We start from the raw sequence: 19,773 nt of genomic DNA, 5'->3' as shown, positions 1-19,773 counted from the left end.
CTGGGGAATCTGCGCTCTGTCCATTGTGTAGAATCTAACCATTTTACCGTTGTAAGTTCTCTAAAGTATCACTGACCACCAGGGAACCAAACTGAGAGAAAAAGTTTTATTTTATAAAATGTACAAAACCGCTATTAAGAATAACAGGTATAATTACAAAAATTAAAAAAAAAGTTTCATTTATTTGAATTTTGTGGAAAGCTAGACGATAGCTATCTGCGCTTGGTACTAATACCAAATAAAGCAGTGAAAGACCACCACTCGTCGCCAACTTTTGACCTGCTCTTTCAGCAATAAAAAGTTGAAGTGGATGTACATTATAACCCCACCTCGGCTGTAAAGGCGAGCATGTTTGATGGGACGGAAATTTATACCCGCGAACCGCAAATTGCGAGTGAAACGTCGTAACCACCTGTCCCTCAAAGGCTAAGTATTGGTATCTTGAAACATGTAGTATATGTACCGCAACATAAAACACTTTATTATGCTTATAAAAAGAAATCGTTGTTTACTAACTTATTATTGTATGAGCATAATAAACTGCTTTAAAGTATCCACGGACGTACAAAGTTTATATCGAATTAATTGTGAGGTATAATGTTTAAAATAACGTACATGACATCTTAGTAATTAACGCAATTTTTGAAATTTACACACCAACGTGTAAAATTTTTTTACACGTTCAAGGTCTGAGCCAAACCATGTTAGGCTTAGGCACACATCAATTTCTCCGAGGGTTGGTCCTCACAGTACTCGCCGATCTGCACAGTATTGGTGATAACAGTGGAATCCCTATCGTATTTGCGATGTCACTGGTAGCCACATATTATTGGTAAAGTACTGATGACACCCACCCTCCCAAAAGTATTGGTGAAGCTACTAGAGTTCCCACAGTACTGGTAAACTAACTAAAGCCTTTTAGTTTAGTTTATATATTGTCAAGCTTTAGATTTATATCTAATAAGAGTTACATTTACTAATTACAATAATTTTTATTTACACTCAAAAACACTAAAATGTGAATTTTAATATCTTAGAACGAAACGCATAATTTAAATTAGTCGAGAGACGATAGGTTTTCAAACAGTAACGTTCTGAATCTAAGGCAAAAACTAAAATTTCAATTTCTTACTTTAGATTTCTAAAGAAAAACATCATAATCAATACTTTATAAAGAGTAGAGATATAATCAGTATGGCTAAGAATACTTAAGGCTTTGCATTTTCAAATGATCAACTAACTTAAGTTTTCAATTAGCGTAACGGTGGGGAATCAGAAACAAAAAAACAAAATAATTACGGAAGGTTAATTGTGTTATGTTAAAACAATTTCGAATACAGAAATCAACGTGACAACCAAAGCTGATATAAAGTCGCAATAGAAACACATGTACGAGGACAGCATTTCGTAAGTATTTGAACAACCAATACTATACACGCAATCCCAGGTTATTTGTTTTTGAATTTCGCGCAAAGTTACACGAGGGCTATCTGCGCTGGCTGTCCCTAATTTAGCTGTGTAAGACTAGAGGGAAGGCAGCTAGTCATCACTACCCACTGCCAACTCTTGGCAAGGCATCAAGCTATGACTATAAATGTATTGCACGTAGAGGTTATATCTCGAGAGGGCCTCTATAAGTTGAAAACCTAGGGCTAATAAAACCCTTAATCCGGCCTTGTATACAGGTGTTCAGGTGGAAAATTTACAATTTCCAAGACAAAAACATCTCGTGTATTAATAGTATTGAGAAACAAAGGAATATGGATAAACTTGGAGAACATGACCATACAGAAAATATACCCCCTACCATAGTAGTACAACATCTTGAAACAGGTAAGAAACCATAAGCACAAGTAACAGTGGTGGCAAATCTCCATGTACGTGCCCTAGGGCAACATAATCAAGAATAATCTCTGTCTAGAAAAGCAATACAAGTCCTTGCACAAAATATCTGGGCAACTATCACATGCTGTAGGTAGAGAATGAAACAGGTATTCATACCATTTCATACAAAGACACATTGATCAAGTGGCTGGACTTGACACCTATTAATATCTATGCATTCACACTCATAAAATTGGTACTGGAATATTGTCATCTTCATAGACTAGATGGACTATTAAAAGTGTGTAGGGAGTAGTGAGGTTGGTTGAGCACAACAGTACTATTTAAAACCTATTTGCAATGAAAACCACCCTGGAAGGCTGTTGTCAAATGCACATTCATCAAACAGAGCATGGTCAAGCATAGCAATACAGACTGAAATAATATGGTAAGAATCTAAAAATCATTTTGATGTATTATAACTCAATCTTATATATAGAATTTCTTTTAATTTTAAGAAACTGCACTCTACACACACAAAAAAAAACATAACTACACTGGAGTGCTGAAACAGTGTCTTTACAAATTTCTTTCATAAATATATAAAGAGAACTTAAGAAATCCAGAAAATGAGTTAATACATTTGTGTGGAACAATTCCATATCAGTGTTTACAAAAATGCATACACAATGAATGTAATACACATAAAACTAGTCAATCAAATGCTGATTAAAATTTATCACAGTACCTACTAATACTAGCAGTTACTAAGTATCCAATAACGTTTTAAAATGTAATTTACCACTATTTTTAGTAGCTTTAATAATTTGTCCTTGAATATTTCTCACAAAAAATTGAACTCATTCATTTTAAAGAGAAGCAAATTGCTGGTAGTATTTGAAATAAATTCCCAAAAAGAAAACCAACCTTTGAAGCATACATGGACGAAAATATAAGTATTGGAATTTCTTTAAACTGGCATATTTTAAGTAATGTAGCTGCATAATTTTACCCTGTGTTATTTTCATGACACAAGCTTACTATATGCACCAGTACATAGAAATCACATAAAAGAAAAAAAAATTATGACTACTGCTTCCAAGTATATCCACAAATTCTTTTTAGTTAAATAACATTTCAAAAATAGGCAGACATCAAATAATATATCATTATTTTGTTGTATAAATGATGATAGAATGTGTGATTTTTGACTAAAGTAGTTGAGAGTGAAAAATCTGAGTAGTCTTGTTTTCTATATGTTTAGTGTTTAGATATTTAGTCAAAGTGTGTCAAAGAAATTATTTTCAGCTTGTTGGTACTATATGCTTACAATTTTAATTTTTATTTGATTTCAAGAACTATCATGCAGAACTTTTGAATTCTCTTCAATGCATTTTTCACATTTTCTATTACTTGATACTTCTTAAGCTGAGGTATGTTTGTTAAATACACTACAAAACATTTTATTTCAGTAGGTGATCATAAATTCTTTACTCATTTAACCCACTTTCTTCTTGGGCATCTACACAACTTCCTATATCATGTGATGGATCTTTTCAGAAAATGAAACCATTAAAAAAATGCATATAAAGTTCCAAGAATCATAAGTATTTTTAAAACATCAATGAACCATTTGCTGAAACTAGCTTTTATTAATTTGATTACTAATTACAAATTCAAACAGAAGATATCAAATTTTCCCATTATGCTATTCAGAAATTATAATAAATTTCACAAACATTTGATCAGTAACAGTCCACACTCTCAATGCTTTTAAACGATCTAATTTCTCCAGCTTATAATAAACCTAGAAATATCACATCAATGAATAACTACTGTATGTACCTGATAGTTAAATGAAGAATAAATGTTCCCACAGCAGAAACATTTGAAGCAGTGAGAATATTTCAGACTTTTGCTACATAAACATAAACTTAGAAGTATTCAACAAGCTGGATGCTTATGTGTGGCAAAATTTAATTTTGGAATAACTATAATAGTGTGAAGAACAAACTAAAAATAATTTTCTTCGTTTTATTAAAACTAAAACTGGCAGAAATTATACCATATTATCAGAGCTTCAGTAATATTTAAGAAAAATAAAACTGATTATAATTTGCCATGAACACTTAACATTTTGGAACAACATGGGGCCTTATTGGTCCATCTCAGCTATTCTACACTCTAAATTAACTTAAAAACAACTAAGGCCTTAAAATTAAGTCCTGAGTTACCAGACTTGTGACATTAATTCAGCATTTAAGCATTTTCCTGAAATATATGCTGTCCTTTCTATATTTAGCTTTTAGTTCCTGTGAAAAAAAAAAGCGTATAATAAACAATAATCATTAAAAATTCTCAATTTTGAAATAGCTTTTAAGTGATCCGCTTTTTCTAAATTTTGCTAAATCTGTGAAATCAATTACAATTCACAACTTGAACAAGGCTTTCAGGTGGTGATTTTTCTAATTTGTACAATACCTGAAATTATCACATACATGCATAGTAGTTAATTATTTTAACATTATGCTGGAATGCATCAGAAAATATGTTCTATATTAAGAATGAGGTATTACAAAAAGTATTTTTTATATATTTTTCTTTTACAAAACTAAAAGTGTAATTGAGCAAGTGTCACCCTTGATAGTATCTAGAGAATTATGTAAACACAAGCCTTGTTCCAAGCTTGTTTCTCAACAAATTTTGTAATTTTTTACAAAAGAAAGGTGACTTGCCAATTACCTTTATTTATATGTAGAATGGCTGTAAATATACATAGAGGGCACTAAGGATAAAAATATGCTGAAAACTTAAGTTCATATAGCTTTCTGAAAATTGTTTAATATTATAATAAGTAGTAATTTGGGTTAAATAATACAAGAATAAGTATATGTGGTAAGACTGCTAAATAAAAGACGGTCAACGTTTTAACTTAGGAGTTTAGTAATACAAGTTTTACTACAATGTTAAAATTGGCTTGGTACCTATGACGGTACTTCAGGATTAAGTATATTATTTTGAGTTACTGGTAAATCGTACAACAGATTAAATACATTGTTTTATTAAATAAATACAATATAAGAACTAGTTCATTGTGTCTTTGCATCTTAAGGATTAACATGTTTATTTCAAATTGATCCATTAGTTCAAGTTCAGCCTACAGTTATAGGTAAGTTATATAAATCAGGCTAAATGTATTGTATTATTAATATTATCTCTTCTAATAAAGTTCCTTATAATTCAAGATAAACTTTAATACTATAGTGCAAAGCCAAACTACTGATAAAAACCTGTAATGGATTCTTAAATGTAACAGTGTCAACAACAGATTTTGCTGTTTGGTATTGAATATTTAATTTCTTGTTATAAGTGTAAATACAATTGTTAAAATTGGTATAGGAATTAAGCACTCACAATCTGTTAGTTGTGATGGGTTAAATTAATGAATGAGTTATATTTTGGAATCGGGACTGGTATGTACTTTTATTTTTAAGGGTGCTGGTAATGAATATGTGCAATGTGTTTGTGGAGTTTGTAGGTTTGGAAAAGTTGGAAGCTATCATAATTAAAAGTAGAAGGTAATAGATAAAGAGAGGTATATATTTGGAAATTGCAACAGGATTTCAAGAGGAGCTTAAGCTGTTATGTTCAAGGAATACATCAGCTAACAGTGACTTTCAGAAAGTTAGTGTACTGTTAGGGGGAAAATAGTGGATTTAACTGTAACGAGCCTATTATTTGAGCAACAAATTTCAGTCCTTTGTTTCCGCCGATAGGAATTACCGATGAGAATGAAAACAAAAGGGTCAGAGAAATATGTGGATGAGAAGGCTATAGTTATAGGTGATTCCTTAACAAGGTATGTGGATAGAATAGTATGTGGGGTAAATAGAGAGAAAAGAATCAGATTATGTTACCCAGGGGCTTAAGTGGAGGACATAACTAACAGAGCAGAAGATAAAATAAAGGTGGTTAGCAGAGATGTAGTTTTGGTGTTGCATGTAGGGGTAATGATGTGTAAAAAGACAAGTCAGAGGAGATAATTAAAAACTTAGAGAGTTTGTAAATGGAAACAAGATCAAACAAAATGTATGCATTAATTCTGAGTTAGTCAATAACATATTGGGAAGTTTAAAAACAATATGGCTCCTGTGCCAGATTATATTTTCCCAAGGGTTTTGAAGGAAGTTAAAGACTAGATATGTGAGCCACTTACTACTATTGTTTTTCTCAGTCCTTGAATAGTGGACATGTAGAGAGGATTTGAAGTTAGATAATGTAGGTACTCTTTTCAAGGGAGATAAAAATTGTCTCAGTAATTATAGACCTCTTAGTCTTATGTAAGTTGTAGGAAATGTTTAGGAAAGTCTGTTAAAAAACGCTTTGCAAAGTCATTTAACAAAGTTAAGAATTTTTATTGCATAGGCAACATAGATTCACTAAGAGAAAATCTTATATTTCAAATCTTTTGACATTCTTTGTAAAAGTATTTCTGGATTTTCAGAAATCATATGACAAGATGCCACATAGAAGGATTGTGCAAATATTAACTCTGTTGGTGTGCAAGATAAGTTAGCAAATTGGATAGAAGAGTGGCTGGATGGAAGAAAGCAGAGGGTTATTAAAAATGGAGTTCTGTAAAACTGGATTAATGTCACAAGTGGTATGCTTCAGGGCACAGTCTTAAAACCTTTGCTCTCTTTTGATTTACACCAATGTCATAGATGATACAATGGCCAATAAATTACTTACATTTATAGATGATACTAAGGTCTTAGTTGTTGCTAGCTGTGAAGAGTACAAGTTGTGCAAATAAATGGCAAATGGGTTTTAATTATAACAAGTGCAAGATCATGCATGTGGGTTATCATAATTTTCATTATCATGAAAGAAAGGGATCTTAGTTTAATAGTTGATCAGTCTCTAAAGCCAACCCCGCTGTGTGTTGTTAGCAGTGGTAGGGCAAACAGAAATACTGAATACAAGTATAAAGAGATTATATTTTCATTGTATAGGTCACTAATTAAGCAATATTTGGAATACTGTGTTCAGTGTGCTTCTTATGGCAGAAAAGACAGTGAATTGTTGGAAAGGGTTCAAGGAAGGGTTACTAGAATAGTGTCAGAGATGGAGGGCTTGTCATAAGAGGATTTGATTGGGGTATTTAACATTGTTAAGAGAATTGATGGTGTTGATGCCTAATGTTTTGTTGTATTTAATGTTAAAACTAGGGAACAAAAATATTAATTCTGGCAGGATAGGAGTCAGCTTCAGTTAAAATAGTTTTATTTTTTCTAACTGAGTAGTTACCTTCAGATGTTGTGAAGAAAGTAAATTTAAGTGCATTTAAGAGAAAGCTTGAAAAGTATATGAATGATAAGATCCAGCTTTAAAATTATTTTAATAATAGTTTAAGCACAGAGGATGGAACAGATGAGACAGACCAATGGCTCCCATGTTGTCCCAAAATGTTTTTATAATATAAGATGCACATGTATTCAGAATTTTACATGATATATTTAGTTTTCATATATAGCTACTTATGTAGCTTTTTCTCATGGTTAAAAGTTTTGTTAATAAAAACTACCATTTGATTTATCATCTTGTACCTCCCATTGATAAAGTAACTTGTAAGAAAAATACTTCCATGTGTTAGAAATGCCTCTTCTTAAAAATGTAAATAAAATTGTTTTTCTTGCCTAGAACACTACCATATACTTAACCTTTAAAGTACAAAATAATTATTGGATTATTGCTTAATGTTGACAATATTCATAGCATTTACAATATATTTTCTAGTAAACATCATTAAAATGACTTTGTTCTGATAATTTTTAAGTTTCTAATACATATGTTGTATATCAAAGATATAACAGAACACGATAATTTTTATACTACAATGATATAGTGTATCTTGGCTTTAAGAGAGTTTGGTAAAGTAATACATTGTAATTTAAAATGGCTCTATACTTGACTAGAAGTACACAGCTGATAAATACATTAAAAATGCAGTTTTTTGGAACAGAAGAATCCAAATTGAAAAATCAGGCTGTTTTGAGGTCAGTATTGTTCTTTATCAGAGGTAATAATTTGGATTGTTATTTCAACGATATGATTTACAAAATTATTTATCAGTAACAATTAGATAGGAAGTGAGGCTGATTTTTTGAAGGATGTTTCTTTAATTTAGAAGGATCTAAGCAGTCTTTGCAAGAAGTAAAAAACAAGTGGAAAGTGAAAATTTTCAAAGAGTAATTCAGATTCATATGTTCTCAGTGTTATATCTCCATTATAAATTTAGCTAATGATGGTTTGGTGTGTGTCAGTTTCAAATCACTGTTGATAAGTTTACATTTAGCCTGGTTAGCAGGTGGAATGATGTTAATGGGCCAAGTCTTTTATTAATTTGCTTGTTAATATGTCTCAATATACAAAATATCAAATATTAAGAGTTAATTAGATATAAGGACATATATTTTTATTATTAGTGTTTATTAGTTGATAACAGCTTCAATCTACAATTACTACTTCAAAGCTTCTCTTGATCTATCTTCAAACTCTAAGACTTTAAATTCAAAAACAACTGTGAAAGAAGAAGCACTACATTTGTTAAATAATATATTGAAACATGACTCATTTTATATGTTTAAGTATTTCTATTACATACATTATGCTATTTAGAAATTGTATAAATATCTAATGTTGTTAAAATGGAATTCCACATTATTATTAAATTCTTATTTCTATTATTTGATACAGTTCTCTTATAATTAATTATACTTATAACAGTTAAATCAAATTTTTTTTTGAGAATGTATTAGCTTGTCTCTAATTTAAAGCAACTACTACAATTATTTTAGTTAGACTTATGGCTTTTTTTTTAACTTCTTTGTCAAGCCACTATATTTAGCAATTGTGAATTTGAATTGAGTAACATTGTTAATGTTATAACCTGTGACATCAAAAGGTAAAATCGATCTGAAAAAGAAAAGACATCTGAAAAATTGTAGCACTGAGTTCTATGATTCACCCTAAATTGGCTACCAAATCTGGCACAGACAAGGATCAAACCTTGTACCTTAAGTACATCTGTCATCTGAATGAATTAAATCTCATAAAAATACTGCTATTCAGATACAGTTCAGCAATTCAAACTATCTGAATACCTCAAATTAACCATTCTGTACAACTTATGTAAAACAGATTATGAGATTAACAAAATTTATTGCTTGATTTCTATTGCAACATTATCAAAAATTAAGCTATATCTAGCCACATACAACTATGGCTGCTGTATATAATTGTCAATATATAATTTAAATTATAAGTCTCAGAGCAATCAAATCAGCAATCAGATTTACTTTTGCAAGCCTGAAATTAATGATGCAGCACACAATGCCTTAGCTTAAGAAGAGAAGCTTGTCAGTTTTCCAAACCTTAATAATGACCAGTTTAAAGTAATAAAATGGTAATTAATAATAAATGGTGTTAGCAAAAATAGTGTTTGAAGTCCTTATCTTAATTCGTGGATGTTTTTACATATTTAAAATTGATGACAGAATTACACTTCATCAAGTTAATCCACTTCACATCGTAATATAGTGAGGTTGACATACACTCTTCTCAAATTTCACTCAAAGTTATTAATAATTCGTTTAACTTACGTTTATACTTATTAGGTTATCTAATGCTCCTAAGCTTATATGTTACGTCATTATCTCATGCTTAAAAATGCTGTAGCGAATATATTCAACATTCACATTAGGTTAGTTTTCAGAATCATCTAAAGTTACTTCTACATATTATTTACTCATTAGTTCCAAACAGGTTAGCAGTTTTCCAACCTTAACATCGTGCATGAAATAAAATCTTCTGGCATACAAGTATATCCATAACTGAGTATAAATGCCTAGGTAAGCAGATGGCAATGCTTTGGTGCACCTTATGGACTGCCAATTAAATACAGGATACAAAGAAGCTATGAAGACCCTTGTATATTTTTATACTATGGCAATATAATGAGTTATGTAAATGAATAAATGTGCAGATATCCCTGTAGTTACACGTGTTTCTAGAGAAAAAAAGTGAAAGACCTAATAGAGGCTTCACAATTAAATGAGCAGGAACTCAAATACACCTATACATGTTTGACAAGATGTGCAAATGTGTGTCTGCTTATAACTGGAAAACAGCTGGACCAATTGTCACCATTTCTAGCTTGTATACTCAAGGGCCCCAAAGATTGAGATAGGGTTCACCTTTCTTAACTTATCCGCACCATGCCAAGCTAAGGACCTGTGTGTTTTTACCATGCATTAAACAGGTGCATCAACTAGTATAAAATACATACCTTACTAGTCATAGGCAGTCCAAGCAAAAACCCAGCTATACAGGAAGTTAGAGTTATGACTGTCTGCCAGCCCAATAATATGTTTGGCTTGATAGCTATGATCGACTCCACCACAACTATCCACATACCAGTCTGAAAAGACAAATAAAATGTTATAAGCAGAAAAATTTTCTACAGATTGTATATTGTTTAATCCAGGTAAGTTAGTGATTATACTAAACAATTATTCATCTTTAAATACCTAACTTTAAATTTCTTTCCAATCCAGTTAGGTTAATTAAACATGGTAGTCATAATAATAACACTGAACAACAATTTTTTGAAAGGTTTTTACTTCCTGAAAAGTTTTTGCCGATTGTGGCAGGTACCTGGTGAGTATGCACAAATATAGTTTTGGTTTTGCTTCATCACGTAGGAACTCTGAGAAATAGACATTTAACTGTTTACCGGCAACAACGTATTTAATTGCGTTTATGTTTCTAATACGCTATTAAGTTCAACATAATTAAAAGTGTTTTTTTTTTCTGATTTTCATTTGTATTCAATGTCCGGTCCATCACGTTGCAGTGTCCAACAGTAGTCAGCAAGCATTGACGGATTCCAGTTGCCCTGATATCGTTTTTCCATTGTAGCAATGTCGTGGTGAAACCTTTCACTGTGTTCGTCACTGAGAGCACCGAGATTTGCGAGGAAGAAGTCCAAGGCAGATTAGAGTATTCAACTGACTTCTTGTTTTTGGCAGAGAAACCAGACATATTAGTCAAACAGAAGTAACAGTCCATCACATGGTATTTCTGTTCTCGCCATATCATCTGGACAGCAAACGGCATTGTCTTTCGAGTGCCTCTGAGCCAAGCTCCCAGACAGACAGCAACTGTCGCACAACAAATGCGAGGCGCCCATTCCTGGTCTTGATCACCAATTTTACAGCCGAAGTACAGATAATATGCTTTCTTCACAAGAGCAGTCATTGAGCGTTTCTGAGGAACAAGCGTATACTCGCCACAAATATAGCAGAATGTATCGCGGCTGTTACGATATTGACGAGACATACGGACTGACACCAATCGTCCTATGAAACATCTATAACATCTAACTTACTTGTTACAGTGCTACTGAGGCAATGCTATGTTCTGAAACAATACGTACACACTATAAGGTCTATATTAATCCAATGAGCAGCATCTGTGTATGCAAGTCACTTTTATAGCCTCCTGAAACAGTGTCAAGCTGGCTCCGGCCTGCCCGGGCTGCATACTTCCACAGAATAGCTTCCTAGCTGGCCTGATTTCATGCCTGGACATGCCCAGACTGCACAAGACATTGTTCATAGGTCTCTTACAGAAGCGAAAAATTTTGGACACAAATATAAGAAAAAACATGACAAAACTGAAGATTTTGATGAAAGGGGTACGTGATGGGCAAATTTGGATGCGATTTTCGTGATCAGCAGCCAAAAATCTATAAGGAACACCCAACAGTGTTCAAGAAGCAAAAACATTGTTGTGCAGTGTAATTGACTAATTTAATACCTTTGTTTCTGCTCATTAACTTGCCTATAAAAATTAAAATGTAGTTCTAGAACAAACTGCTTAACTTTTGTCAATATAATTAACTGAAAAATGTTATTCACAGTCCCATTACATCTAAAATGTTTTAAAACTATTTAATATAATATACAAATAACGTAACCCAACAACATAACATAGACTATCAAACTGAATCTTGAAAATTAAGTGTCGTAAAGTAGCTTAAAGAAAACGTATTAGATGATACCAAGTTGTAAACTGTATACAGTAACAACTCCGTCTATATAAAGCAAATTTCCATTATATTAACAGGTACAGTTTTGTACTTTTTAAAAAGGAACTTACAACTTGAGCAAGACCGAAGATGATCATCATGAAATAGAAACAAATGGGCCAGAAAGATGATATGATATTAACGCCTTGTACCGCTAAAGCTGATGGGAAAATCTCTGTAGCCAGACGAAGGACCTGGTAACCACTAGTAACGGACAGACCACTTGATGATGGGAATATCTCGCCAATCACAAGATTTATTGGTGTGGAGTTCATTCTACTTATTGTAGGCTTCGATAACGGCTGGAGACATCTAATTGTTTGCTCAATTTCTGAAAGCAAAAATTAAATGTTAAGAGTCTTTACATCTGACTTGATGCTGTCCAATTTTTCAGAAGAAACGGGAATTTTCGAAGTGTGATTTTTATCTTTATACCTCTATTAACATAGGCCTGATAAATTTTCATAGTGCACAAATCTGTCACAATGATAGATGTCTTTTTTTATCAGTACGTGGTTGAGCAGGTGTTTTAATAACTAACTGAACTAGAAAAACCTGTCATTGAAAATACTTTTCTTCATTTAACTGTGTTTTAGTTCACTTGACATAACCTGACATAAGTTTATGTGTGTATGTATATATACATATACACATACATGTGCCAAATCACTCAAGGGCTATCTACGCTAGCAGTTTCTAATTTTAACTAATAAATAAAAGGAAAGGCACTTTCTCCTCTTCCTTTAAGCTTCATTATAAGCTACCATCTTATAACAACGGGCCACAACGATTTTTGGAACGTGGAATCTTAAAACATTGATATTCATTCCAAAGTTTGTTTTCTGGTTTCATTTTACATGTGAAGCTTGCAACTAGTTTAGATATGATGATGCCTATTCGCTTAGCTACGTGGGTACTATTCTTACAAATATTTAAATTTACTACAGTATATTTTACGGTTCTCACGTTGAAGTTTGAAATGCATCTGTCCTTTAGGTGTAAACAACTTTCTTTTTCGTAAAGATAGGAAGGTTTCATATTATGCTCTCCCAGAAGTGCCAGAAGCAAAAATAAGCGGTAGGGGCAGAACTAAGATAAGCACTCCACTTAATCTTGCAAATTATATAGGAATTAGTTTGGAAGCATGATTTTACCTCCCCCACACTGTAAATGATTGTTTGATAGCAGAAAATTAGTTATTAGTGCTGAATACACTGAATGTAAACAGGAAGCTCGTGAAATTAACTTTTTAACTCTTTCAGGTTAATTACGTTCTAAACATTACCAGAATGTTTTACGGAATCTTGAAGAATGGCATATTGCTCATCATCAGTATGCTAATATAAATTATTTAATGGATTTCAAACTTTTAAAAATTTTCTTGATCGAAACGACTTTTAAGGCCATTATGAATGGCATCAGTAATTTCTTAACACTTTATCTTAGCTCATCTATCTCGCTTAAGCTGCTAACTGTCATGGGTGTCCTCGTACGAATTGCAGTCTGTTAGGAAAAGATTGACCTTTATATTCGCCGAAGTCGATTCAACCTCTTTTTGAATAAAGTTTTGATCACTCTTGCCTGGAGTTTTTATATACATTATCTTCAGGGTTTTCTCGTGAAAACGCTAGAACTCTTTATTTGGTCTTAGTTCCTCAAGACGAATGTGAAACTTTCCAGTGCTTGTGGTTGCTAGTTCAGCCATCAAAGATGATATTTGTAGCTGCTTGGAGTAGTATTCTAAAAGGAAGGCTATCTCACTCATGGTAACAACCTTGAACATCTCAAGAAAGCATTTGATTTTGCGAAGTATAACTATCGGTTTTAGGAGAAAATCTGAAGTGACTGTGGTATCCTTGTACAGAAGTCTCAAGGTTTCTTTAAGTTCATGACTTTACTTGATTAGGACATCTGCCACAGCATCTCTTATGATCAATCTTGTTCTAGAAAATTTTTCAACTTTAAAATTCTTTGAGTGCTATCAGGAACCTTTAACATTTTCTTTTGTACCTTTGGAAAGAGCAAAACCTTTTGCGCTCACGCCAGCAAGAGCATACACGTTTTCACAGACGTCTATAAAAACCAATTCGTTGCAGTGATAACAACAATGAATGTAGAAGGGAATGCTTACAGACTTTCTTTTCTTATACAAACTTCTAACCTCTTCATTATTGATGAGCCATCAAAAGCTAAAGCAATCATCTTTTCACCAGGAAGGTTACATTTTTTCATACGTCTTTTACGTCTTTCATTAGATCTTCAGATGCCAACTCATCCTAGTACAGCATTATACCAACACACTTCAAAAACCTATGCATTATTACAATAACTAACAAAGAAAAATATTCGGTCTTGGTCGAATCGCATGATTCGTTACAAATAATGGCATAAAATCCACTTGCATTGACATAATTAACGAAGGTCTTTCTTGCACGTAGATCTAATTTCTCATCTTGCTCAGTACGAATATCATGAAATATATATTGAATTCTTTTTAAAGAAGATCTAATCCGAGTTATTAATTGCAATGTCTTTATTAAATTGGAAAATGTTTGAATTTTTATTTGAATGTCTGCCTGTCACAATATCTTCCCGCAGAGGCGTTTTCAAAATGTTCAGGTGTGCTAGGATACCTTGTCTTTTAGCAGCTGTTATTATTTTAAATATCATTGAATTTGTTTTCTATTGCTACCTGGTTTATACTTGTTTCTTTCTTCGCACGTTTATAGTTCTCGCTTTTTATGTGGTTATTAATATTTTCCTTTTACCAGTTGCATTTTCATAAAAGATAAATGGTTGTGGTGAATCATGCGATTGTTTGTATTCGGTACAGACTACACAAAGCTGCTCGCTTGTCACGGGGATACCACAACCACTCATAATTTGTAAACCATTCCAAATGGAAGTACCTTTCTTGATTTTCACTTCGTCTCTTCTAATTGGGAAACATCAATCTCACTTTTAGCGACAATTTTTGCATCTTCTGTAACCCTAACCTTTCCCCTCTTGAGTAATTTTGAAAAATTTTGCAGTCCATGTCTGGCCTTCTGCTTGGATGACTTCTTATAATTTTTTGGTAATTTTTTATCCTTTCTGCACGTGGAACAGTGACTCTGTACAAGTAATAAACAAAACATTGAACTTCTTTAACTGGAACTTGTGGATGGATAAAACTACAGATTTTGTAGAATAATAAATCTTGAAACTTTGATATTCTCCTAGTAGCTAAGAACTAAAAATATCACAATTTCAAATTTAGACGATATCCTTTCAATCAAGTAAAATTATTTCTTGCAATACCTTGATTTTAGTCCATTAGGCCGATATAGAAATATAAAAATATTTGTATTTGACTTCAGAGAAATCGTAACTTCGTTGGAATGGACGAACGACATATAAGAACAGAAAGGTAAAAAAAATAATTTATCTCTACTCCATTCTTATATACATTTGCATGAATTAGGAGATAATCAACTAAGATATTTAGTACCCTTGTGAAAGTGCATTAGCTAAAGGCCTAAAGTTTTGCTTACCTCCCCCAAAACTAAAATTCTCTGAGTGTCTATTCCCTTTTAAGAGTACTTATACAATTTAAAATTTCTATCGTTTTCAACAGGAATGGTTCGCAGAACTTATTGAATTTTGTTTTTACAAAACGTTGCTTTACCTTCATTTTACAACTCCTACAAACCCGGTTCCATCATTACACGCGAATAATATTCTGCCTTAAAAGAGAATTTCAAAAACCCTATAACATCAGTGCTATCGAAAGGTATACCCTCTTCTTGAGAGGTAAGCTACCTTAAAATAATTTACCAATAACGGATAAATCATTGTTACTTTACTTGATTAATGTACAAGTGTTACTATCCTTAATAAGCCAAGTCACATTGACAAAATACGATATACATTTTATATTTTAGGCTTTTAGGTCGTTGAAGAATTAAGAGAGTTCAATACATTTTCGACTTCTTCCTCCATGCATTGTATCCTCAACAGTGAAACCAAGTTCAAAGACTTCAGTGTTGATTGGTTAAAGCACACCATAAAACATGAAGATAAATGACAAAGGGTTTTAAGAAATTTCAAACAATAATTACATTTAATAAAACGTTCTTGAAGACAATTACCCCTTAAGCTTTCACTCTGGCCAATGTACGGATAAAGATCACAAAAATAACATCCCCTTAAGATCTATTTTATCCAGCATTGGTTCTCTGTGCTTATAAATTGATTAAATTTCTCGTTTCTATGCTATTTTCACTTATTTCAAACAAATTTATAATTATATTCCTTTTCCTTTTTCCACGAAACTTCTAAAACTACTAATGCCCATTAGTGTATACCCTAGTTTTGACATTGAATATGTGAATTATTCACAAACATTCCACTCAAGGAAATAGTAGAAATAATATTAAATAACATTTTCCCTAATAAAAATTAAACATACATAAACTTTAACCGCCAACGATTCAAGGAAACTTTTGAAAATTTAATGTTTTACTGTTCATACGTGTAAAATCCTCGTTGTTTTCGTCGTTCTACTGTTTATCATTACGCTATGTATCTATCAGGAACTAAATCCCCTAGGGATACATTAAGACCACAACAACCGAATCAGAAAGTAGAAATTACAAAACAAATCGTATTTCTGAGAAAGAGACTATGCTGCCTCAGCACTATCCACATGGCTCCAGCGCCACTTCTTTTTCTTGTAGACCTAAAGTTAACAACTTATATTTTAGTGTTGTTGTCAAGATGTTCATACATTAAAGTTTAACATGTATTTGGCACAAGATTCTCTGAAAAGAATTTATCTTATCTTCTTCTAATTCTCCGACTTACCATAAGATGATGGAACGTACGTCATGTTCCTGACAGTTATAGACTTCATTGTACAAACGGAAAAAAACGAAGAAATTATGAGAGTTAACATTCCTGCAATTCCCACAGTTACTATGTTCCTACAAAACAGAAAACACATAATCAACTTAGCTAGTGGTATGTAGTCTCTTCATCATTTCATCAATGTACATTTTAATGGTAATATTTCAAACAATATCACGTTTTGAAGAACCAGATTAATATCTCAAATTATCACGTTTTCGACTAAAAAACACGATAAAAAACTAGCTCTCAACTTTATAAACGAAAACTTCGATGGTGTAGAAAAATTGCTTGCTCAAAATCAAGTTTTTTTTAAACAGTATCTCTTTCACCATTTACTTTAAACTGTTTATTGAAGGAAATCTGCGCCAGATATTACTAATTTAGAAATGACAGACGAAAGGGAAAGTAGTCAGACATCATCATCCACCGCCAACTTTGGGGTTACTCTAATCGAATAGTGGGATTTACTTTTTACATTAAGCTCCTACGGCTGAAAGGACATACATGTTTGGTGAAAAAGATTCGATCCTGCCTTTCACAAAATGAGATTCGAACGCCCTTATAACCAGGCCCTATCCTATCCAGTTTAAACATCTTAAAAAGAGCATTTAACTCTAAATTTGTAAATGCATGTTAAGACTGGTAAAGTTTAAATGTCATTTTGTGTTTATTATGATTAAAAAATATTTTAAAAGTATTTTTACATTGTTAAGTACAAAATGCTTTTAGATAATATGTTGATTGTTCAACGAGTGAACTTTCTAAATAAATAAACGATATTACATACGTGTATTACATCATACCTGAAGACGCTTGCTGCAAAAATTTCAAAAGTATGTACTGTAATTTTGTGTATGGTTTGGTTTGTTTTTAATTTCGCGCAAAATTACCCGAGGGCTATTTGCGCTAGCCGTCCGTAATTTACCAGTGTAAGACTAGAGGGAAAGCAGCTAGCCATCACAACCCACAGCCAACTCTTGGGCTTTTTTACCAACGAATAGTGGAATTGATCGCACATTATAACGCCCCCACGGCTGAAAGGGCAAGCATGTTTGGTGTGACAGAGATTCGAACTCGCGACCCTCGGATTGCAAGTCGAATGCCTTAACCACCTAGCCATGCCATGCCAGTAATTTTGAATAACTGCGTGGTATAGCACAAATAGCGTGCCCTTTGTTACAGTATAAAGTAATTAAAATATATAATTGTTAGCATTATAAATCAATTTTTAGAAGACAATAATTAATTTCTTTGATTCGGTAACTGTTTTATGATGTTAAGAACCCACTAAAACTGGTAGGACACAAAATAAAGAATCATCAATGGTTTTATTAATTATTATTCATCATATGGAGCACAGAACTAACTGGATACAAGAATTTTGCTTCTACAATTTTTATATGTATCATTACCTACTTTGTATATATAAATAACATTAAAATAAGGGTACACAAAGCATCAAGATATTTATTTACCTGGTCATGTTTGATGTAGCTTTGTTGTGGCTACAAAGTTGAAGAATTACACCACCATAGAGAACCCACGTAAGGAACACTTCTCTAGCAGTCAAAAACCACGACTGAAACAGATAGTGCACCATATGACAACTCATGGAACAAGACTCAAATGTTTCAAATAACATTAAAAAAAACCAGCGAACTATACGTTTTAACGAACGTTAAAAATGCAAACAAATAAGATTTTAAACAGTTATGTGATAGAAATAGACGTAATTCTCACATAAGACACGGCCTCCTAATTTTTCTTTGACAGTGATTTGTCAACCATCAACCAGGATTACTTTGGACATGCTGTGTTATCAACATACGATCCTTAACATATGTTTAGATATACGCCATTTATCAAGATATAATATACATTTATTCAGATATTGTGACCAATTTGACTTTTCTGTACTTTTGATGAGGCCTTGTCTTTGGTGCATTAATTATATATATAATATAGTATTTTTTTCAAAGTAGACAATGTATATATATCACACAGCAATTCATGTGTTTTATGAATCTAATGATGGAGAATGATGTAGGTCCATAGTTAGTCACTTAACTTTTAAGTCACAATTAAAAGGGTTATAATTACATGATGATTTGTGTACAAGGTAGAAGTTTGTAACGATATCAAAATCTGAACATGAAGGCAGGCATTTTAAACTTTTTTATGCAAGACTACACTAAGGTCCCTTTTATAAATATATAGCATTTATTTGTTCCATTAATCCTTTAAAAAAACGTAATTGAATATTTAAAACCAAATTATTTTAATATGCCAGTACTCCACCTTTGTGCAAATTAATTGAAACAAGACGGAAAATTACGATTTTTTTCAATTTTTTTGCATTTTATTCCTGAGAATCCAAAAATTACTCACAAATTAATACATGATATAACCGCCTTTATTTTTCAGATCATTAATCCGCTTTGACATCGAGTCCACGAGTTGACTGTAATCTTTACTAATTTTTGGATCGCGGTACCACACCTCAATTATGGCTTCAATTAGCTTATCTTTCGTAGTAGAGTCTTTTCCCCGAAGTCTTTCTTCACAAATCGCCCAAAGATTTTCAATAGGATTTATGTCCGGAGAGTTTCCAGGCTAGTCCAGCACCTTTATTCGCGTTGTAGTCATAAAATTCTTCACAAGTTTCGATGTGTGGCACGGAGCTAGATCTTGCTGAAAAATGCCAGATCCATCTGGAAATCTCTTTTTCAATTCTGGAACGACTCTTCTCTGCAAAACTTCGATGTACTGTGCTCCTCGCATAATAACTTCTACGATATGTAAGCCTCCAACGCCATAGTAGCTGAAAAAGCTCCAAAACATCTTCTTCAAGGGATGTTTTACGAACTGATTGATATGAGATTTTCGCAGTTTCTCACCTGGAGATC

The 19,773-nt window shown here is 32.5% G+C and overlaps 1 protein-coding gene and 1 long non-coding RNA gene across 5 annotated transcripts in view; one reads left to right on the top strand and one right to left on the bottom strand.

Moving 5' to 3' along the window:
* Nucleotides 1-19,773, bottom strand: part of LOC143241009 (sodium-dependent transporter bedraggled-like) — a 75,829-nt gene that overhangs the window by 6,645 nt on the left and 49,411 nt on the right. For all 4 annotated transcript variants that reach the window (XM_076484411.1, XM_076484414.1, XM_076484413.1 and 1 more), the window contains exons 8-11: nt 18,343-18,446; nt 16,823-16,941; nt 12,049-12,308; nt 10,175-10,306 (exon numbers count right to left, since the gene is read on the bottom strand). In XM_076484411.1, coding sequence (XP_076340526.1) covers nt 10,175-10,306; nt 12,049-12,308; nt 16,823-16,941; nt 18,343-18,446 — 615 coding nt within the window. The remainder of the gene's footprint in view (nt 1-10,174; nt 10,307-12,048; nt 12,309-16,822; nt 16,942-18,342; nt 18,447-19,773) is intronic.
* On the top strand, nt 1,622-19,379 carry LOC143241010 (uncharacterized). Its single transcript, XR_013022139.1, has 3 exons — nt 1,622-1,833; nt 15,337-15,386; nt 19,292-19,379. It is a non-coding gene; the product is annotated as an uncharacterized LOC143241010 (long non-coding RNA).

The sequence above is a fragment of the Tachypleus tridentatus genome, chromosome 13 (assembly GCF_004210375.1).
Source record: "Tachypleus tridentatus isolate NWPU-2018 chromosome 13, ASM421037v1, whole genome shotgun sequence".
In the NCBI taxonomy this organism is placed as follows: Eukaryota; Metazoa; Arthropoda; class Merostomata; order Xiphosura; family Limulidae; genus Tachypleus; species Tachypleus tridentatus.
The sequence above is the reverse complement of the archived record's forward strand: the minus strand, read 5'-3'. Positions and strand labels throughout refer to the sequence as shown.